The sequence below is a fragment of the Crinia signifera genome, chromosome 4 (assembly GCF_055691185.1).
Source record: "Crinia signifera chromosome 4, ASM5569118v1, whole genome shotgun sequence".
NCBI lineage: Eukaryota > Metazoa > Chordata > Amphibia > Anura > Myobatrachidae > Crinia > Crinia signifera.
In genome coordinates, this window is record NC_139220.1 from 127,833,886 (window position 1) to 127,857,936 (window position 24,051).

Below are 24,051 nucleotides of genomic sequence, written 5' to 3' on the forward strand. Positions count from 1 at the left end.
CCGCAACTCTGATTGCTACATTGCTGCCAGCCCCCCCTGCTGCCCGGATCCCCGCTGCTGTTCCCCAGGGCAGGGTCATCTTCCCCATTGGGGTGGGCCCCTACAATCCTTGGGCCCATAAATACCATCATGCACTTGTACCTGTCTTAAACGAGATACAAAAGATATGCAATCAAAAGTATTGTCAACTTGATCTAGTTCTGCTTTGCAAATGATAAATATAGTGTACCCTAACTTGTCTTTGTCTGTGAACAACCAGTTCTGCCTCTTACTTCACAAGTGTAGATGTGTTAGAAAGTGAAACAGTCATACTCATTTAGGAGTAGCAAAGGGCAAAGTCATACAACATCCACTCCATAAACAGATGTACATTCGACTCTGTTAATGTTTAGTTGTGTCACGCTGGAGGGTTTTTATGGATTTTGGCTGGGTTCTGTAACTGAAGTTGAAGCGAACGCAAAGAGTTTAGTTGGTTTAATAAAATTCCTACACAAAGACAATCCAACAAAGACCCAAGATTCTTGGTGTCTTATTGCCTTGAAGAATCTGAAAAACTAAGCAATGAGTATGACAACTGTACTTGGCAGCACTCCCCCCTCCCCTTGTACGTGGCAACACTCCCCGCCCCTCCCCTGGTACTTGCCAGGGCGCGGTTATCTGGGCAGCAGGGTCCGTTCAGCGATTGGGAAGTCAGCGGCAGATGGGAACTGGTAGCGCTACTAGTTCCCATCCGTCGCAAGGACCCTGCCGCTGACTTACCATTCGCCGAACGGACCCCACCACACACTGCCCATTCGCTGAATGGACCCTGCTGCTGGGACCCCCACGCGCTGGCAAGAAGCAGCGGAGAGGGAACGGTGTGTGATCCAAAATACTGCTTCAGACCCATTCACACTGCAAAAAGAAGGGGTCTTAACCGTCTAACTGCAGCTATAACAGTGTTGAAATGGCTAAAAATCAGCAAATTACCGGGTTATAGCTGCAGTGTGAAAGGGGTATCAATCTGAGCTGTCATCCCGACAAGTGACCGGTAACTATACTCCCCCTGCCCCCCAAACTCTTCCTTCTAGCAGCTTATCCCTCCCTCCCCTGCAGCCTAGACTGAGACTGGATCACTTTGGCAAGGAGCGGAAACAGGTTCACTCTGGGAAAAAACAGACTGGACAGCAGATGCAGCACACAAAGACTGAGTGGACTGGATCAGAACAGCATGCAAACTCAGGTCATTCATAATATTAGCGGACATTGAAATAGAACTCTGAGGAGCACAGAGAACTAGTGCACAGACTGGTCCCGGTAAGACATTGCACTGGCAGCTCTGAAACCAGATCGACTGAGAACTGGTGACACTGATGTAAGCAAAATGGCACCACCCAGCGGAAAGCAATTCTCGCCGAGCATCTGAGATGCTACTCTCACTCCCCCCACCACTGACCAGCAGAGGCCTCTATTCTGCTGTATAAACAGTGCGGCAGCATCCAACTAAATAAGGACCAGGATCCCCACAAGACTACTGGATTGTGACAGGTTGTCATATTTACTTTTAAATTCAAGACATGGGCATTATGATGACATGCTAGATGTAGTTAGGTTTAGTGCTTGTAAAAATGATAATAGACATACTGCTTGTCCACATGCACAATGTTGACATTATGACAATGTCAGCATTGTGTATGTCAACCTGGCACCCATGTCACAACATAAAACACCTACTCCTTTTTGTATGCTTGAACCAAAGCATGGGTAGGGCTTACTGAAGCCATAATATGGTAATAGAAACAGTGCTAGTCACAATCAAGGCATTAAGTCCTATTATTCGCCTGATACCCATGCTATATATAGGAGCAGGTAAGCAAACACTTAATTTATTTTCCTTAGGACTATGGAATGGTTTGGAGTTTGGGGCCCTGGTGCTCTACAACAGCAGCATTACAAAATATCACATTGTGAATTTCTTCAGCTATATAAAGCTGGGTATACCCTCGACCAGGCATTCCCAACCACGGTACTCAAGGCACACCAACAGTGCAGGTTTTAGTTATATCCAGGCTTGAGCACAGGTGACTTAATTAGTATCTGAGGGATTCTGATTAATCCATCTGTGCTGAAGCCTGGATATGACTAAATCCTGCAATGTTGGTGTGCCTTGAGGACCGTTGTTGGGAATGCCTGCCCTAGACCGTGGCCCGATTTTGTATCCTTGCAATTCACCCAAACCATTCACAAATGGGATTCGTTTGCAAGGATTGCTATGGATGTTTTACATGAACATCCATTTGCATGCCAGTGGGAACCTCCCCCCATCGCCGACAATCGAATGATGCCGAAGGCGCACGCATATATATGTAAGGGTGGTCCAGAAAGATGTGGTGTGTGTGCACGCTTATCAAAAGTGACTCGGGTCATTTAGATATGCATGCACATTCGGGAGGCAATAGGTGGGCAGCTGACATCTGGTGATGTCAGCTGCCCGCCAAAGGCGCCCACATCACTGGGTGATTTCAGTGGGAACGCCCATAAATTGCTGGCCGTTCCCATGGGCGAGTCCGCCGCCCCACGCCCACTATATGCAATGTTGGGCGCATGCACCCAGCAAACAATCTGTTCGACCTGGAGCATTCATATGTGCATTTCGAAAACATCAAGCTCGCATGCGAATGCGCAAACGGACCTGAATAAGGTAGTCTGAACAGAAACTTATGAGACGTTTATGCAATTTAAAGCATGTTTTACATAATACAACTCTTACAATGAATGACTAGCACCCAATCAAAAGGCATTTAATGATTTATTTAATGTTATAACTGAATCTAGAGGGTTTTTTTTTGTCCATATAAATTTATAGAAATAAAGCAAAAACAATCAATCTACATGCAAATAACATATAGACTAAGGGCTTTATGTACGAACATAGAAACATCTGCAGTCCTCCAGTTTTGGGGCAGATCAAGTCATATAAGATAATTATGGCATACAACATCGCTCTTAAGATACAGAGTAGAATTGTTCTTAGCCACATGTAAGGTTGGGGAGTAGTTTAGAGCCTAAAGCGGGGGAAGAATCGGTTTACATGCTGCATGGTAATAACTATTGTATATAGGCATCCAAGCTCCATCTAGACTACTCATCTGCAACAGGTGTCAGATATATCCAATGTACATAGACTTCTATACTGTGCAACAAATGACAAGGTCCTACGATTTAAAACATATTTACACTTTCTTACAAAAAGACAATCACAGTTCTAACAGTCGTGATTTTCTCACATTAAAGAATAGTTTGTAATATATAAAAAGTAAATAAAAAAATACCATAACAAGCACATAAACATGCACACTACAAGTGCACACTGACATAGATGGTCCTTGGTCTACGAGAAATGGTGCTTCCATACAGACGTCTAGATTTGCAGGGTTAGCCACATCACACATGCTGCTCCTAAAATAACTATTTTCAATCAAATGTAATACTTCAAATTCGGAAAATCCTATGGGTTTTTACAGAATTAGACATGGACAACAACATTTAGATTAGTAGTTTTGTCAACATAACAGAAGAGCCATATATTTCCATTGAGTTTCTACACGGGGATTAAAAAAAAAAAAAAAAATAGGGTGAAACTGGTTTTTACAAATCTGGCCTGAGAGCAGTGAAATGCATTAAAGAGACTGCTGGTGTGTGACTGAGGGTTAGATGTATGAACCAGTGATACGGGAGAAGTGATAAGTGCCTGGTACTTTATTACCGCCCTATCAGCTCCTAACTGTCCCTTTTTAAACCCAACCTGTTACTTAACAGTCAGGAGCAGATTGGCCAGCGCTAAAGTACCAGGCACTTGATCCCTTCTCACCATTTCATACATTTACCCCTCAGATTCCCAACTGTCGCCACTTATACTATCAACCCACCCGCTGTAATCGCAATCTAACTGACTGAGCACTAACTGTCTACAGCCACAACGGCAGGCAGAGAGCAGCTTGGCAGTGAGACAGCACGGAAACCTGTATACAACTGGCAAGGTACAATTCTCCTGTCCCCATTCCAACAGTATTCGGGCTTCACCACAAAGCAATTACCATACATATCATGTAGGCTATTGTCTGCTTAACCCAGGCAAGTCCAAACTATGGCCCTCCAGCTGTTGTGAAACTACAACTCCCATCATGCCATGCCACAATTTTGCTATAAGGGATTGCTAAAACTATGGCAATGCATGCTGAGATGTGTAGTTTCACAACAGCTGGAGGGCCACAGTTTGGAAATGCCTGGCTTAACCCTTTACAGTCAATTTATTGCAATTCACACAGTCTGATTTAAATTAAATTGTATTTTTTTTATTTTATTCAAAAATGGTCTACATTGACTGTTGAATAATGTTAATGTTCTTATTTTAAAGTAGATCACCATTGGATCCGCTGCTAGCACTAGGGCTGTTGAGCCTGACCTGAATGGTTAAGCCCCACAAAGCGGCACAGATTCTACCCGCAGGCTAGGGGAAGCCGGTGATGCCTATGCTATTGGAAGTGGTAATTATGGCCAGGAATATCCCGGCACCTAGGCTGCCTAGTATATAAAGTGTACAGCATAGCGAATACTTGTGACTGTCTTTCTGAATACCTATAAATAAGGAGCAACATGTCTATTCCATCTTAATTGTCATTTTGCGATAATTTGCTCTGCCCATTGTCTGTTCAGAATCCTTGCAGATATTCACCCCAGGTGAGCCATCATCTGAATGCATCAATTATTATATGTAGATTCTTTAAATAAGATGCTGCATACTGCTTGAAATATGTTGACCATTTTTAACATGTGTTATTGATTTATTTAGCCCCCGGGAGATTCATTCATTTATTTATCTGTGCAACTTTTCTGTAATAAATGTTTTGATTGTGATTTGGATGTATATGTATTATTACGCGCCACATGAATTCCGTGTTTCTTTAAGTTTTTTGGAGGCTGACATATAGTGGCCACTGAAATACATAACCTGGCCTACCAACTTCACTAGTGTCCAAGACATTTCTACAAAAGATTTTATGATTTGCAGTGTTTCACTTTAAACCATCACACATGCTGCTCCTAAAATAACTATCTTTACTAGACCTAGACCAGAAAACGTCAAAAGGCTGTAAACTGAATGCAGGACACTTAGAGCCTGATTTAGAGTTGATCACAAAAGCAAAATCGTTCTCAAATGGTCACAACCATGAGCACTGCAGGTGGGACAAATGTAACATGTGCAGAGAGATATAGATTTGAGTGAGGTGTGTTCAAACTGAAATGTAAAAATAAAGAAGCTAGTATTTATTCTGCACAGAACCAAAAAAGCTCACCCAAAGCTAATGGGGCCTACACACTGAATTTAACTACATTGCTCAGAAAATGGCCCTACATTACTGTGATTGTAGGGGCCATAGTGATGCACGGCTCCGTGTGTTGCTATCTCCCAGCGATTAATAACCTGCACACTGGTTATTAGTAGTCAGTGCCAGTGTTCTCGCCGGAGCAGCTCTGTGTGCTTAGCGATCTAGCATCGCTCAGAATGCTCGGACAATTGTAAGTTTATAACATTTAAATTCTGATTACAGAAAATAGGCATGTGAAAACCAACTTGAAATGTCACACAATATACAAGCTTACATTTTATTATTTGAAATAAAAGGGCTCCATGCAACCTGTTATATAAGTAATCATAATTGTCTGAAACTAAAGAGTAAAACTAACCACAAAATGTAATAATTCAAATAGATCAATACCACACGCTTTTACGCTGTATACTATGGGAGCACGTTTAGATTGTTTGTGTAACTTTGGTATCAAACTTTGCAGTATAAATTAGCAAATGCTCATTCCCACACTACAGCCGCTAATCGGATTTAAGCGATTTAACTAGCAAGTATCAACTAACCGTATGTCCACATGTACTACTAAAATAACTTGTTACTATATAGAACTGCTGTTAAGAAAACAAAACCATCTGTTTATGTATTTTGAAACATTTCATAATTTGTAGACATTTTAGGTAGTTTTTAACATATGGAATAGTTGTAAACAAATAAAGCTCTTGATATAAAAGGTGGTAAAAACAGCCATTGCTGACAACATTCAAAGTAGATGGAAAAATGCTAATGACCAGAAGAATTCCTATTTAAGAGGACCGTCTAGCTTTCAGATTTGTAGAATGGCTCCATATTTTTAATCTGTTACACAGGTTTAGAATAAAAAAAAATAGTCCTTCTAAATCAGAGTTCCCTTCCTCCAAATGTATATATTAGAAAAACAATAAATGTAATGATCATTTTAACTTGAGCATCAATTTTCCACTATAGTCTAAAAGTATAGAAGAAAATATACAGGATCTTATGTTACATAAAGTGTTACTGCAGAATAGTCAAGTGGTTTCACAGCTTGGAAATGTGCACGTTGAGGTTTAAGATGAAAAAAAATATATAAATATGGAAGTGTTATTAAAATATACAAATTCATATCACAAATTGACACATACTCAGCATAGTCTACATACAGGATACTACATGCAAGCATGTCTAAAATCCAGACAGCCATACAACATAAATTCATATAACTGTGTCTGAATGTAGTGTGGAAATCTTAATATGTATATCCATATAATTCCGATAGACAGCTGCTCTTTATAGAGCTAGAGCAACCTACAATTTATAAAAATATATTTACATATATTTCCAAGAACATTTACAAAGGATTTTATTAACCTTTCTGCTGATAGAAAAAGTGTTTTGTTTCTAAAACACTGGGCATGTATATTTATACATAATAATTTACGCTCCCTGTGTTTCACTACAACAGCTACTGTTACTTTCTGATAATGTTGCAGTCATTCTGATAATAAAACAATAGTCTACTGCAAAACATTTGAAGCTTGGTAGCACTCCATATGTATTTGTAATACTCATTTACATCAAAAAGCTGGGTCCAGCGCTTTCACAGTAAACCCATGTCGCTTATTATACAGAGGGTGACCCCGTTTTAACCCTACTTATAACAAGGGTCGAACTGCAACTCAGGTTATAAGCCAGGGCTGGGCAACACCGGCCCTCCAGATGTTGATGAACTACACATCCCAGCATGCCCACATAGCAAAACTAATGCAAAGCATCCTGGGATGTGTAGTTCATTAACATCTGGAGGGCCGGTGTTGCCCAGGCCCTGTTATAAGCTGTGGTGCTTTCACACCACACCTCGACAAGGGTCTATATATCACCAACCCAGCAATAACCCAGATTGAAGATACAATGTGAAAGGTATGGGGGGGGGGGGGGGGGGGGGGTGTTAGTGAATAGAGGATTTCCAATATGTTGTATTTCCCTGATCCAGGCATCGGGAGAACTGCACCGATACTCTCCAGATGTGTGGGCCCCATTCCTTGTACTAATGAGTGCCTGAGTAGGGTCTCCAGCATAGACACTCATCCTATGCAATTTATCATTTACATTTTATTCATTTACATTTCTACCAGTATACACTTGTAACCCATGGAGTGTGTGATTATTAGTCACAAAATGATACTGGGTATATGGAGCTTGGACATCTAAATAACACAGTACTCCCCTGTTTTCACCAACGATTTTCCTGGACAGGTTTCTGTCTTTAAAACATAAAGAGAGAAGACAAAAAAAAAAAAACACACAATTATGTAATACTGTTGGCATAGGCAATTCCTCAATATCCAAAGTCAATGGTAATTGAAGAATTAGTGAAGATTCACTCCACCAATCTGATTTTGTTTTCTGATCGAGGTTGCCCCCACATTGCACTCATTTGAAAGCGGCTAATGAAAGCATACAGTATAATAATATTACAATGCCTGGATCTGCAACAATAAAAGGGAATACGTCAATGGGGATGCCCCCACAGTAAAGCCACTGCATTCCATATGTAATTGAGCACATAATAAAAGCCATGCAGAGTCCTTCCTTTGACTCCAGATGTCCACACTAACATGTTTCAATCCACTCTGGATTTATATTATCAAGATGCACCATCACAAAAATCCAGGGTGTATAGACAGTGTCAGTGGGGACATCTGGAGACTGTTGTGGACTTACCCAGCTTAAAAGGAAGAACTATTTATGCTCTCTGGGATTCGATTAACTATCTGTGATGGAGAAACTTTCCCTCCTGGGTATGATATTCACATATCCGGTATTACATTACTTATACACCAATTCTTCTACAGTCATTCATTTGGAATATTGTGGAACAACATCTGCCTCGCTTTTATACAATTGCTTTAGGTTTTTTTATTTCTCCCTTTATGTTGTTTCAAGGTCAGAAACCAGTCCAGGAAATAACAGAGCAGTACTATTTAATGGATATGTCCAAGAACCATATACCCAGTATAATTTTTTCTCTGCATCTTGAAGTACTGGTGTTAGCTCAACTTATTGGTGTATAGACTTCATTGAACATGCACAACAGGATGGGAGTGAGCATGCATTGTCCTATCCTGCCCCAGATGGGAGTGAGCATGCATTGTCCTATCCTGCCCCAGATGGGAGTGAGCATGCATTGTCCTATCCTGCAGCAAATGGGAGTGGGCATGCATTGTTCTATCTTGCACCAGATGGGAGTGGGCATGCATTGTCCTATCCTGCCACAGATGGGAGTGAGCATGCATTGTTCTATCTTGCACCAGATGGGAGTGGGCATGCATTGTTCTATCTTGCACCAGATGGGAGTGGGCATGCATTGTTCTATCTTGCACCAGATGGGAGTGGGCATGCATTGTTCTATCTTGCAGCAAATGGGAGTGGGCATGCATGGTCCTATCCTGCCACAGATAGAAGTGAGCATGCATTTTCCTATTCTGCCACAAATGCTAGTGAGCATGCGTTGTCCGATCCTGCCACAGATGGGAGTGAGCATGTATTGCCCTATCCTGCACCAGATAAGACACTGAGCAATGTTGTCCTAAGCTGCATTGACACCATAGAAGGTCGCAGATCCCCATGGGAACCGGCAGTCTGGCAGTAGAGGAAATCAGTTTGCTTCATCCATTTACACAATGTGCCATGGCCATTAGAAAGGACTACTCAGTATCTAAGTACAGGTTACGCTCTGGTGTACTGCTGAACACATTAACACCTGATTAAAAAGGTTGTGTGAGACCGTAAAATGTTACAATGAATGTTTAGCTATGTTAGCTGACAATATCAGTGTAGCTAGTGAAATTGTTCGTGCAGGCAACAGATGGATATTATGTGCTTCACTGCACATTGTCAGGAAAACCATACAACGTAATATATACCGAATAAAAAAAAGATGAAAACTCATTTTCCAGTTGACCTTCTTTCATTTATCTCAGTGTAAGCCCTTGCAATCACAGATAGATACGGATTCAGTCTTAATGTCGAAATGTCCAATATTTCTCTTTACTTAAAACACTAAAAAAGGATTATTTTCAACGATTATTTGCAATAAAAAATTCACAGTTACAATAATTTGAGTACAATGGGTCAGATTCAGTAAAGAAAAAAAAAGTAATTTTGTGTCTGGAACAAACCATGTTGCTATGCAAATGGAGCAAATCCATTTATGTTTTTTTTTTCTGCAGGGTAAATGCTGTCTGCTTTTGCATGCAGCCCACAGGTGTTCGCTTTATTTTTACACTTCAATATCAGTTTGAACACACCCCACACAATATAACGGCCCATACAAACAATAAGATCTTTCCAATCTTGCTGGTTGGAATGGAAAACTGGAAATGTTTGGGAGTAAATGACAATGGAAATGTTTGGGAGTAAATGACAATTGACCATTTGCTCCTAAACATGGAGAACAGACAAAAATGGTCATTCAGACAAATTTCTATGCAGATGGTTGTTTTTGTCCATTTTCCAGCTTTTGGTATCAAATGGTAAATTGTTATCCCAGAAATGTACAGGTTTTCATTCCAACCAGCAAGATTGGAAAGATAATCTTATAGTGTGTATAGGCCCATACCATCTCTGCACATGCTGCATCTGCCCCACTTGCAGAGCAACATGGTTTTGCCCATTTGCCTGCTTTTTAGCTTCGCAAACAAATCTGAATCAGGCCCAATCTTCTTTCTTTGGTTCCTCAATTTATTTGATGGACTTAAACTAAAATGGGAACAACGATATTTGCTAAAAAAGTAAAAATGAAAAATAAACACATTTACGTTTTGATGCCATTTAGTACAGAGGAATATGGAAAATACATTTAGTGTAAACTCTAAGAACTGTTGTAAGTAGAAAAACATATGCAAATTGAACAGCACACAGATAAAAGTATTTGCCACAAAAACACCATTGTGTTTGTTCTGCTAAATCTGATCAGACAGCACAAATAGATGCATGTTATGAAACTTAACAGAAAGCAAGAAAAGCTTTGGTGAGCAAAATTAATTCAACCTCAGGCTGAGAAAAGCAAGAGTCAGAATATTGTTCTGGTGTGCTGCACAGACATTTTACAGAGCCACCTTATCATGGTTGTCCCTTAAAGAGAGAAATCCAGATATGCAACTTTAAGGCAACATATGAAGGTGTGCATGCCAAAACTGGTGCAAATAGTATACTAAGCAAAGGACTGTGAAATCAATTGCCAGCTGGTAAGTCCACTTGAAGAAGCCTTTTAAAATCCATCAATGAAATGATTGTGCCCAGTGTGCTCAGCTTGGCATGAGGACACGTTCTAGGGCACTTAATATATGGTCCCAGTTTTTACAAAGAATTGCAAACAGTGTCACTACAAAGAAAGTACACATTATGTGAAATCGACTCTTCATCATTGGAGCTGTGAACTTGGCAATTGTAGATACAAAAACTAGGAGGACTGTGATTAATGCCAGGAGTATATTTATACATTTGCCCAGAAGTACTCTGGCATTCACAGTCTCAGACTGTACAGATAGTTGTTCTTGCTGATGGAGTTCCAGTTTAGAGACACGAGTCTGACACGATTCCAAAGCTTCCTATGAAATGAAAAATATATATAGTTAACACATTATGTAGGTTAGTGTGTCCTGATATACTCTTAACAAGAAACCTGACCCTCAGATCAGTGAAAGAACAAATGGAGCACAGATTCCAGTATACTTAACTATAAGCAAAGAACGTGTGCCATACAAACTATAGAAGGGAGATCAATTGTTTAAAATTAACTGCCATTCACTGAGAACTATAGAGCTATAATGGAAAGTGTCTTATTTTTTTCAGGACCAGAACCCTGGGGAAATAATAGTAGAGAAGTGGTTTGCTGGTGGGAATACAATTATGTTATTAAATTGTAAGCATAGATGGGGTTTCTCATTTCTCTAGCGGGTCTTATTTACAGCATGTAAAAAAAATGTAGACCAAATTTCAGTAAATAAATATCCACTTTATATTGACCACACTGTATACATTGGAATTACCATGGGTCGTTTTTTTTCCTATAAACAAACAAACATGTCCATGTGAACGAGCATCTCCAATGGTATGTGGAAATGTCACCTTCAGAAAGAGTGTACAGATTGATAAAAAATATATGCAACTGTAATCACAAATCTACTGTAAATTGGAATCTAAAGGTGCGTACACCTTTCTATTCGACCTGGGTCTGGATTGGTTACAGTGTTCACATTTGATTTTGACTATGTAGTACAGATTTGTACTATATAATCTTGCCTGCCAAGACTCTTCGATTTACACTACCACGGGAGCGCACATTGGGATTGAATCTGCATTAAATGTAGAAAAACCATTCGATTTTCTATTCGATTTTGCTTCTATAAGCAAAATCGAATAGAAAAATAGTGCATATCTCACCATGTATACCCTCTATTTTTGTAGTCATGCAGATCCTATTAGATCTATTTTGACTACATTATATATATTTTACAGTACGCATCATTACCAAAAATAATCTAAGTAATTAGGTACTCTTTACCTAGAACGGCGCCCGTCGCGGGCATCGCGGGTACATTTATGTGCGTCTGCGACGCGACCGACGCGATGCCCGCGATTTCCCATTGAAACCCATGTTAAACATGGAAATCGTGTCGGTCGCGTCGCGGCCGCACATAAATGTACCCGCGACGCGATGCTCCCGATTTCCCATAGGAATCAATGTTAAAAGGCGCGATGGACCCGATTTTACTGTTAAATGGCTCAATCCACCCGATTTGGCCATAGGAATCAATGTTAAATGGGCCACAGAGCCCATTAACCCTTAAATGCCCCCCCAAATTTTTAACGCCACCCCACGATCCACGCCAACCCGAAGCGTGGCGAGCGCAGCGAGCCCACGAGGGGCGGCGGTACGCGTCCTCCGACCTTTTCATGCCCTACTATCCACTAGGGCGTGGTGTGAGAATATAATAGTGTGGCGAGCGCAGCGAGCCCCGCGAGGGGACGCGGATACCTTCACAGTTATGCTCGTCCCCTCGCGGGCTTCACAGGTGTCCGTGGCGACGCGGACACCTGTGAAGCCCGCGAGGGGACGCGTCTACCTGTGAAGGTATCCGCGTCCCCTCGCGGGGCTCGCCACACTTCGGGCTCGGTGGCTCGCTGCGCTCGCCACACTATTATATTCTCACACCACGCCCTAGTGGATAGTAGGGCATGAAAAGGTCGGAGGACGCGTACCGCCGCCCCTCGCGGGCTCGCTGCGCTCGCCACGCTTCGGGTTGCCGTGGATCGTGGGGTGGCGTTAAAAATTTGGGGGGCCATTTAAGGGTTAATTTGGCCCCAAATCGGGTCCATTGAGGCATTTAATAGTAAAATCGCGGTCAATCTGCCGTTTTAACATTGTTCCCTATGGGAAAATTGCGGTGATCGCGGCCATCGCGGTCATCCCGATTTACCCGCGATGCCCGCGATCACCGCGATTTTTACCCCCGACGCCCGCGATTTCAATCGCGGGCGCCGTTCTAGGTAAAGAGTACCTAAATATCCTATAAAAAGCAATCTACATACATTAATTCATGTACTTGTTTACCAGGCTAAATTTGAACATCATGGGAAGATAATAGAACACAGAAATTAGTTGGAATTGTAATATGGATAATGTATAGACATCTATGGAAATTTCCCAGCAAAAATCTGACTAGATCACTTAGAAATTAAGCAGGGATTGCTCCATGTGTATACCCCCAGCAATGGCGATACGTGGTCTTGCACATCGCTGACTAGATTTTGACTGCATGCAGTCAAAATCTATTCATATCTCCAGATCACAGATTGCTCAGCACACATCACTGGTGGTCCAGTCACCTTGTGTGGACGGGGCTTTAGGCAACAGCATCCTATGTATTGTAGCAATTTTTTTTATGCATAACAATCTATTGGGTTGATATAGATATATACATAGCCTTTTGGCTAAGATCAAGTGTAGTATCTGTTCTTATCAGTGGGTATGGACTGGCCTCTGGCAGAGAATAGAGAAAGGCTGGACTGAGTAGCTGCTCTGATGGGCGGAGGGTGTGGGACCCCTCTTTTTTGCCTGGGAGTGGTGAAAAGTCTGGCTGAGTACCTTCACCTCTGCCAGTGGTAGGAGGTGTTGTTTCCATAAACCCACTGGTGAGAGCGGGGAGAAACACTGGGCCTAGTAGTTTGGCTCTCTTGATGGGGTTCGTAGCCCCCGAAGGATGAGACAGCGAAAGGCTCAGTCTAGTATCCATTCCCAAGGAGCGGAGAAAGGCTGGGACTGAGTAGATGGCTCCTGTTCCAGAGGTTCGTAGCCTCTGATGGGGAGACCGTGAAAAGCCCAGCTTAGTACCTTAACCTTGGGATCGGAGAAACACTGAGATTGAGTAAATTGCTCTTCCGAGGGGGCCGCAGCCCCTAAGGGAGTCTTTCGAAAAGCCCAGTGGAGTCCCCATTCCAATGCCAGGGGCTGAAAAGTGCCCTACGATGGGAGCAGAGAAACACTTGGTCGGACGCTGATCGGTCGGCTGCCTGGAGTCCGAGGCTGCACTGTGCCCCCGGGGAAACTAGGGGGTGCCGAACCTGCACGGGTGATCCCAAAAATCACCTTGCACAAGTAAGCACTTGCACTGTGCACTTCCCCTCTAGCATAGGCTGCACATCCTTACCTCGTCCTTTTGGATGGGGTAGGACAATTTTTTACACCCCCACCCCGGCCTTTTGGCTGGGGTCCTCTTTATTATTTATTTATCTTCTTCTCACGTTCGTGCACTTTTCACAATTTCTGTTTTCTGTAGTGTGTCACTGTTTTTTGGGGTTGTGTGGTTGACCCTTATGGGCCTACTATTCCCCAATGTACCGAAGCTCACTCCTTTTGGGGAGAGCTTCGGTCCCCTCGAGGGCGACCCCGAGCTGCAAGGCGGAGGGAAGCCTAATGCAGGTCTCTCCAAACCTTCGGGTGCGGAGGACCCACCACCCTGACCCTTCAGGGGGTTGAGGAAAGCGGGTCTCTGAGCTTCGGCGAAGAGAACCCACCGATCCCCTTTTTCCCCCCTCTTCGGCCTTATGGCTGAGAGGGGTTAGGGGAAAAACTGGGCCCTTCTCCTTTGGGAGAGGGTCCATTCGATCGCACGACCCCTATGCATGTGTTTAGGCACAGCACTGGTGGTGGGAGCACACCTCGGGCTCCCTGATTTTCTTCAAACTCATAGACAGAAACTCTAATATCAAGACTCTCGATAATGTGAAACTCAAAAGTAAAAAGAAGCGTCTCACTAGCAGACCCTTAAGGGCCCTACACATGGAGAGATTTGTGCCAGAGATTCATAACAGGAGATTCTGTATAAGAGATTTCCCTATTTGTGCCAGAGATTCATAATGGGAGATTCAACATGAGAGATTTAAAATCTCTCACAGAAAGTGTTTAGGCAACTTTACGGAATTTTTTCTTGGGTTGGTCCTGGTTCCCAAAATACGATGGGCAAAAGGAGTAGGGGTCCCCTGTATTTTGGAAACCAACATTGGGATCAAACAGCCATTAGGGTAATGCCACAGCCGGGGGACACTTATTATATAAGGTCCTGCAGCCAAAGCAATACCTCCGTGGCTGGTCAGCCCGGACCAGTTCCCTGGGAGAGTAGGGACCCCCCCCCCCAATAAAGGGGTCCCCCCTTTAAGGGCACCACTGGCCCGGGCTGAAGCCTGAGGCTGTCCCCAGCGCCCCTGGGCAGTGGGCGCCAGGCTGATGGTGAATATTAAAAACATTGGTGACCAGTGGCTTTAAACACACATTGGTAGAAACGTTGGTTCTATAGTGTCCCCCACCCCACCAAACATATAAACGTTGGTGATTTAGGCTCCCAGCTGAGCCACACTTCTTGTGCCCCCGCTGGGACTTGTAGTTCCACACACAATGAAGTGGCAGGAGGAGAATGCACCAGCTGGAGCCGAGGCAGAGGACTGCCTGCTGGTGAGAGTTTGGCTAAGCTCTCCCCCTCTCTCCAGGTGGCTCCTCCATGCTGCCCTATCTCTGGCTGTCGGGAAGCTGGAGAGCATCACTAAACGCCGCACTACCTTCTCCATTGGTGCTGGAGGATGCCGAGCCGCCCGGGGAGAGCCGGAGAGCAGCGAGGAGGAGGAGAAGCCATCAGCAAGGCAAGCAGACCCGGCTGCTGCAGTGATCACTCAAGGGCCACCACACATGTTGTGTGGGCCTTCTGAGCGATAATAACCAGCAGGGTGGTTCTGAATCGCGGTCCAGCGGGGCCGTGCATTCGTATTGCTATGTGGGCTACACACATAGCTATAGTCAGCCACTTTCTGAGCGATTATGTTAAATTGGTCAGAAAGTGGCTGACTATCTCTCTGTGTCTAGGGCCCATAAGCATCACAACCCATCTGCAACTGCCCCAGGCCAAAAGCAAATAATATGGCTTTCTGAGGCAATTATGCAAACAGGTTTCTACTGTACTCATCCTATGTTAGTATGCTTCTTGCCGCTCTGTTATAAAACATGCAAATCTGTAAAGGTCCATTTGCATGCACATAGCTATTTTACGTACATTATACTACACAAACTGTCATCAGTATCTGAAGAGAAGATTCTGGGATAAAGATCTCATTCTGCATCAGCCCCAGAGGAGTAGACTGCAGTTCTGGTATAAAGAAAAGAATTATGGGAAATGCAGAGAATTGAATTATGGGAAATGCCACTGGTATACTGTCACTAGGTCGATAGTCAGAAGGTCGACATGCATTCGGGTCAACCACTGAAGGTTGACAGGCCTTAGGTCAACACATAAAAGAGATCGACATGGCTTAACGTGGACAGGGTCATTAGGACAACAAAAGCATTAGGTCAACATTGGGAAGATCGACACGGGGTTTTATTTTCACCAACATGTGCCGACATGCTGTATTTTATGCCCTACCATCCACTAAGGCGTGGAGGGAGAATATAATAGTGTAACGAGTGTAGCGAGACACCGAGCCTGAAGCATGGCGTGCGCAGCATGCCATGTGAGGGGACATTGTGCACAGTGGGGCAGATGTTATTTGTGCAGAGAGAATTAGATTTTAGTGGGGTTTTACTTCAAAGTGAGATCTATATTGCAGTGTAAAAATAAAGCAGCCAGTATTTACACTGCAAAGAAACAAAATAACTCACCCAAATCTAATTCTCTTTGCACATTTTACATCTGCCCCCTGCAGTGCACATGGTTTTGTCATTCTAAGAAGGATTTTGTCAGAAAGAGTGAACTAGAATAAGGCCCAATATGAGTCTAAGACCATAATTACTGATTATATATACCCACATACAGCTTGCCAGGCATCGGAAAACATCAGCCACATACTGGTCTGAGGGATCAGGTTAGAGTACTTTACAAACAAATTACCATTCCCTATACACAACTGTATCTGTTTTTCTAAACATGGTGGACTGACAGAGCTTTGGGAAATCAAGTGCTTTTCAAAAATAGTTTAAGTTTTATTTACTGTAGTTTATTTGTGGCAGAAGAGGAATGCCTTAGTAACTAAGGGCCTTATTTTGGTTCATTCTTTCTGACAAAATCCTTCTTAGATGGACAAAACCATGTGCACTGCAGGGGGGACAGATGTAACATGTGCAGAGAGAATTAGATTTGGGTGGGGTTTTACTTCAAAGTGAGATCTATATTGCAGTGTAAAAATAAAGCAGTCAGTATTTTCCCTGCACAGAAACAAAATTACTCATCCAAATCCAATTCTCTCTGCACATGTTACATCTGCCCCCCCTGCAGTGCACATGGTTTTGTCCATCTAAGAAGGACTTTGTCAGAAAGAATGAACCAAAATAAGGCCCTAAGTAACAGATACAGGCCAGACTGGATTGGTGATATGAAAGCATAGAGTGACACCCCAGGCAGGAAAAAGGAACTACACGGGTTTCAAATGGTGCAGTGTGCTAAAATGAACCAATGATAGATAAATAGATAGATAGATAGATAGATAGATAACTTTGCATTTAAATGACAGTTACCTGAATATCTCTAGACCTTTCATAAGCTTGATAAGCAACCTTTTCTTCAATGCTTGCAAGATCCTGTTTTAAGTTGGTCGTCTCATGCTGGTGTAGGTCAGTCAGATCATTCAGCTGGTCTTCAAGCCTTTCATACCTTTGCAAAAGTAATTGCACAGTGATTAAACACAGGTTTTCATGCAAGACAGGCATGTTGCATGATCTTACCAAAAGTCATGATATTTGCGAATGCATTAAAAAACTTTTGCTCAATGCTAATGCGTAACGTATAAAATCAAATGTTATTCTTACCAGAACAAGCGCACAGTAGAGAGCCAGTACAAGATACAGTACATGAATAAATCTAAGTAACCAAGATTACAAAAGATACATGTATGCACTTTGAGAAGACAGATTACAGCATCCAGAAATTGAATTTAGGATAATCATCTTAAAACGGGAAGCAGTAGATCGAGTAAGCTAATCAAAGAATCCAAGCAGAAAAAGAACCACATTAAATTTTCCCTTAACCCCTTCCTGACAGAGCCAGTTTTTGCGTTCCTGACAGAGCCCTTTTTTTCAAATCTGACATGTCTCACTTAAGTGGGGATAACTTTTTTTTGCTTTTACTTATCCCAGTGATTTTGAGATTGTTTTCTCGTGACACATTGTACTTCAAGTTAGTGGTAAATTTTCATCGATACAGTCTGTGTTTTTTTGTGAAAAATACCAAAATGTCGGAAAAAAATGGAAAATTTTGCGATTTGCAAAATGTTAAATTTTCTGCTTGTGAGACAAATAATCTTACCACTCAAAATAGTGAATAACTAACATAGACCATATGTCTACTTTATGTTGACATCATTATTTCAACTTCCTTTTAATTTTTTGGGACACTAGGAGGCTTACAATATGAATAGCAAATTCTCAAATTTTCAAGAAAATTTCAAACACTGATTTTTTTAGGGACCAGTTCAGTTCTGATGTGACTTTGAGGGACTTGTATGTGAGACACCCCCATAAATGATGCCATTTCAAAAACTGCACCCCTCACAGTATTCAAAACAGCATTTTGGAAGTTTGTTAACCCTTTAGGTGTTTCACAGGAATTAAAACAAAGTGTAGGTGGAATTTCAAAATTTCTTTTTTTTTGCAGAGTTTCAATTTTAATACATTTTTCTAACGAATACAGTAGATTTTACTAGAGAAATGTGACTAAAAATTGATTCCCCCAATTCTTTGGTTTTCATAAATATCCTATATGTGGCCCTAGTGTGCACGGTGACCAAACCACAGGCTTCATAATAGAAGGAGCACCTACTTGATTTTGGAGCCTCCTTTTTATGAGATTATTTTTTTAGGCACCATGTAGGTTTCTAGGCACCATAAGATGCTAAAAGTTAGGAACCCCCCCACAAGTGACCCCATTTTGCAAACTACACCCCTCAGGGAATTCATCAAGGGGTATAGTGTACATTTCAAACCCCCAGGGGTTTCACCAATTTTGATACAACTGGGCTGTGAAAATGAAAAAAATTAATTTTTCATTTTCACAGCTCAGTTGTATCAAAATTGGTGAAACCCCTGGGGGTTTGAAATGTACACTATACCCCCTGATGAATTCCCTGAAGGGTGTAGTTTGCAAAATGGGGTCACTTGTGGGGGGGTTCCACTGTATAGGTGCTTCAGGGGTCATTCAACCAGAATCTGTGCTGCAAAATCCAAAAATCACTCCTTCCCTTCTGAGTCCTGCCATGCACCCAACTGGTATTTTTTGGGCACATGTGAGGCATTGCCGTACTCGGGAGAAATTGGGGCACAGATTTTGGGGTGCTTTGTCTCCTTCATTCCTTGTGAAAATGAAAAATTTTCAGCCAGATCTGCATTTTTGTGTAAAAAATGTAATTTTTCATTTGCACAGCCCAGTTGTATCAAAATTGGTGAAACCCCTGGGGGTTTGAAATGTACGCTATACCCCTAGATAAATTCCCTGAGGGGTGTAGTTTGCAAAATGGGGTGACTTGTGGGGGGGTTCCACTGTATTGGTGCTTCGGGGGTCTTGCTAATGCGACATAGCACCCACCATTCATTCCACCAGAATCTGTGCTGCAAAATCCAAATATCGCTCCTTCCCTGCTGAGTCCTGCCATGCACCCAAATGGTATTTTTTGGTCACATGTGAGGCATTGCCGTACTCGGGAGAAATTGGGGCACAGATTTTGGGGTGCTTTGTCTCCTTCATTCCTTGTGAAAATGAAAAATTTTGAGCCAGAACTGCATTTTTGTGTAAAAAATGTAATTTTTCATTTTCACAGCCCAGTTGTACCACAATTGGTGAAACCCCTGGGGGTTTTAAATGTACGCTATACCCCTAGATGAATTCCCTGAGGGGTGTAGTTTGCAAAATGGGGTCACTTGTGGGGGGGTTCCACTGTATTGGTGCTTCGGGGGTCATTCAACCAGAATCTGTGCTGCAAAATCCAAAAATCACTCCTTCCCTTCTGAGTCCTGCCATGCACCCAACTGGTATTTTTTGGGCACATGTGAGGCATTGCCGTACTCGGGAGAAATTGGGGCACAGATTTTGGGGTGCTTTGTCTCCTTCATTCCTTGTGAAAATGAAAAATTTTGAGCCAGATCTGCATTTTTGTGTAAAAAAATGTAATTTTTTACACAAAAATGCAGTTCTGGCTCAAAATTTTTTATTTTCGCAAGGAATGAAGGAGACAAAGCACCCCAAAATCTGTGCCCCAATTTCTCCCGAGTACGGCAATGCCTCATATGTGACCCAAAAATACCATTTGGGTGCATGGCAGGACTCAGAAGGGAAGGAGTGATTTTTGGAGGTGGAATGAAAGGTGGGTGCTATGTCGCATTAGCAAGACCCCCGAAGCACCAATACAGTGGAACCCCCCCACATGTGACCCCATTTTGGTCACCAGCTTTGGGAGGGGGGCTGGCGCTGCGGCTGGTGGGGGGTTGGGAGGGGTGCTGGCGCTGCGGCAGCCGGGAGGGTGGGAGGGAGGGGGGGCTGCCGGGTGGGATGGGGGGGCTGGCGATCGGTGGTGATCGGTGCTGTACTTAACAGCACCGATCACCACCGATCACTGTGTTACCGAGCGGCTTAGCCGCCGGTAACACAGAAAACGCTGCAATTGGCTGTTCACATTTGAACAGCCAATTGCAGCGATCGCCGCGAGGGGGGATGTCTGCTGTCAGGGACAGCAGACATCTCCAAACTGTCACCGCGTCTATAGACGCGGTGTCAGTTTAAAACCATGACGTATATATACGTCTTCGGTCGGGAAGTACCTCCCGACCATGACGTATATATACGTCATATGTCGGGAATATCTTTCTATATATATATATATATATATATATATATATATATATATATATATATATATATATATATATATATATATATATATATATATATATATATATGTGTGTGTGTGTGTGTATGTATGTATATGTATATATATATATATATATATATATATATATATATATATATATTTATTCACTCACTACATATATTTTTTTTTACTGGGCAGCTTGATGCTGCTTCTGCTGCTGCTGCGGGGGGGAGGAGGGAGGAGGGCAGCGCTGCTGCGCTGAGCTGACGGGGGAGCCGGGGACGCTGCTGCTGCTGCGGTGAGTGCCCGGCGGGTGGGAGGGGGGTGCTGCACATCGGAGGTGATCGGTGCTGTACTTGACAGCACCGATCACCACCGATCCCTGTGTTACCGAGCGGCTTAGCCGCCGGTAACACAGGAAACGCTGTGAATGGCTGTTCAGATTTGAACAGCCAATCACAGCGATCGCCGACCGGGGGGGGCACCCCTGCCCCCCCTGGGCGGCGAGGGGGGATGTCTGCTGTCAGGGACAGCAGACATCACCTAACTGTCACTGCGTCTATAGACGCAGTGACAGTTTGAAACCATGACGTACATTTATGCCATGTGTCGGGAAGTACTTCCCGACCATGACGTAAATGTACGTCAAATGTCGGGAAGGGGTTAAGCAGCAGTTAGAAAACATAAGATTTGTTTGCTTTTGGAAAATAATCTTTTCTTTGAATATTTTCAGCTAAATACAGCAATTAAAAGATACTGTTGATCCTTAAACAAAAGTACAATTTTGAATAGGTTTCAATAAGAGCACAGTAGTTTTTTATTTATTTATATTTAGCTTCATTGTAATGGATCCATAAAAAGACATACAATAGACTTTTCATCTAACAATGACTGAGCAGAACATCAAAGAGCACAAAGCCCTTTTTCTGACAAAAACTCAGTGCGGGTCCCTTTGATATGTATGAATAGTTATTCTAGTGATGGAGGGGGAGGTAGATTTTGGGTTTTGTTTAAATATTATATATAAAGCAAACATTTTTATCTATAACTACTCCGCTTTTATTTTTATTAATATTATTAATTTATTTTAAGAAGTGGAATCTGAAACGGAGCAAAGCAGTTCTAGATACAAACATTTCCAGTGGGGTCTACATATGTAGCGATTTAGGGACATTTTCTAAACTATCCGACTTCTTTTGTCTAGATCGCGTCAAAAATGCCAAAACAGCGCTAGGAGTGTAGGGGCCCATAGTGATGCGCAACCCTGCGCTTCATTAATCGCCAGGCAATTAAGAATCAGTGTGCTGGTTCTTAATGGTCATTGCCAATGTTCTCTTACTGGAGAATACCAGCGCTGACAGATCGCTCAGCACACATAACTGTGCAGCGCTGTGTGCTAGCGATCTGGCACACATCTCCCCATGTGTAGGCCCCATTAGGCCCTCTCACATTCTCTGCAGAATAGGGGCCTTTAGCATGAGAAAACACTAAATCAGGTGCACTATTAGGATCTATTATAATATACCCCTAATTGGTATCAATTAGTTGATCATAAATTATCAAAATAATTAACTGGACAACTGTAATAGACAGATATTATAGGCAGCTCCCAGTAGCAAACTGGATTTTTGCTTAAACGGCGAAGAATACAAAATAATATAAAAGATACATATATGTATGAAATTAAAATTAAATAAATTGATTAATATGTTAATAAAATAAATTGATTAATTATACTCAGCTGTGTGGCGCTCTCTTAAAAGAGTATTTGTGCCTTTAGCATTAGAATTACTGTGACTGGTGACTAAGATACCATGGTGGTAAAACATTGTAAACTGTACAAATTATAAAAACAGGGGTAAAGGGGGATGCGTGATGCTGCTGCATGCTGAAGGGTGAGTCATGTGTGTGTTGCAGCTCTATCGGTGACTGACACCCACGGGCTCCCTGGTTGATGGCAACTAGGGAGCCAGTGGGTGTCAGTGTAAACAATGGAGCGCCAGCGAGGGGCGATGGCTGATTTTGAGGAGCGATGGGATAGGGAGGGGTGTGCATCAAGTAAAGGATCGTGTTGGGGGGGGGGGGGGGGGGGGAGGAATAAACCAGGGGTGGTAGGGACCAATGTTGGTAAAGTCATTAGCTGCACTACAGAGTGCCTCCTTCTCTACCTCCACAGTGCAAAGAAAAGGGGCTGTGTAAGGTGACCATTCGCCTAGTGTCATGTAGCTGCACCCCCCCCCCCCCTTTTATGGCACATGCCACGCCCATTTTTTATATGTACCTGCAGCACGCGCAATCAGTACCACTAACAGAACATTTCTACTTGCTTCACTGATGGTGAGCTATGTAACATGTGTATGTGTGTGACAGGCCACATGGCTCACCATGCTGTGTCAGGGGGAGGCACAAATGCTCCAGTGCACATTTAAAGAATCATACATAAAATTCATAGAAATAATGACACTTGAGACTGGTAGCAGTTGCCTCCCACCTACTACCAGTCTGAGTGTCATTTAGTTCTATGGATTTAATGTATGATTCTTTCAATGTGCATTGGAGCAGTTGAACTTGGATACCCGAGGTGGGCTGACAGATTGTAGATAGATTTATATTTAGTGTGTGTGTGTGATATATATTTTTTGTGCTATGTTTTTAAGTTCTTAAGTACCTCAGGCCCTCCAGAGCCTTAATCCTGCTCTGGTCAGCGGTGTCATACTGTGTCACCATGATGTATGATGGGGGGCAGCAAATGTATGCTGCTTACTGAGCCAACCTGAATCACCCCCTAAATGTGGGATTCATAGACCTAAATAATAAAAAAATGCCCTGCTACGATGCACTGTAGGCCAACTACAGTACAAAGAAAACTGCAGAGATAGCACAAACAGAAAAGGCCAGAAGAGATGTACTGCTATGCTGCTAGTACATTTATCCTAATCCCCTTCTAAAAAAAAAAGGAAATCTCATGCAATAAAACATTAATTTTTAAATAAAAAAATAACACTTACCACCCGACACCCATAAAATGACCAAGTTTAAACGACCATTAAAAGAGTGAGCATTATCACCAAACATTTAAATAGGAAGCCCACTGAAAATGACTGTGAAATATAATGTTCAAAAAACTGTCAATTTTTGAAATACTGGGAAGAATGGACTATTATTACACTAATATCATGACATATAAAAGTTGTAAAAACAAGGGAGTTTAGGCGTGAAAAAGGGAACAAAACTATTTAATACCCCCCCAATATGTGCAATTACACCATGTGTAAAACATAAA

At 42.5% G+C, this 24,051-nt stretch overlaps 1 protein-coding gene across 3 annotated transcripts in view; it reads right to left on the reverse strand.

The window, feature by feature from the left end:
* Window positions 1–2,774: 2,774 nt before the first annotated feature.
* Window positions 2,775–24,051, reverse strand: part of TMCC3 (transmembrane and coiled-coil domain family 3) — a 290,647-nt gene continuing 269,370 nt past the window's right edge. For all 3 annotated transcript variants that reach the window (XM_083182412.1, XM_083182413.1, XM_083182414.1), the window contains 2 exons: window positions 17,428–17,563; window positions 2,775–10,975 (listed from right to left, as the gene is read on the reverse strand). In XM_083182412.1, coding sequence (XP_083038538.1) covers window positions 10,673–10,975; window positions 17,428–17,563 — 439 coding nt within the window. In that variant the 3' untranslated portion in view covers window positions 2,775–10,672. The remainder of the gene's footprint in view (window positions 10,976–17,427; window positions 17,564–24,051) is intronic.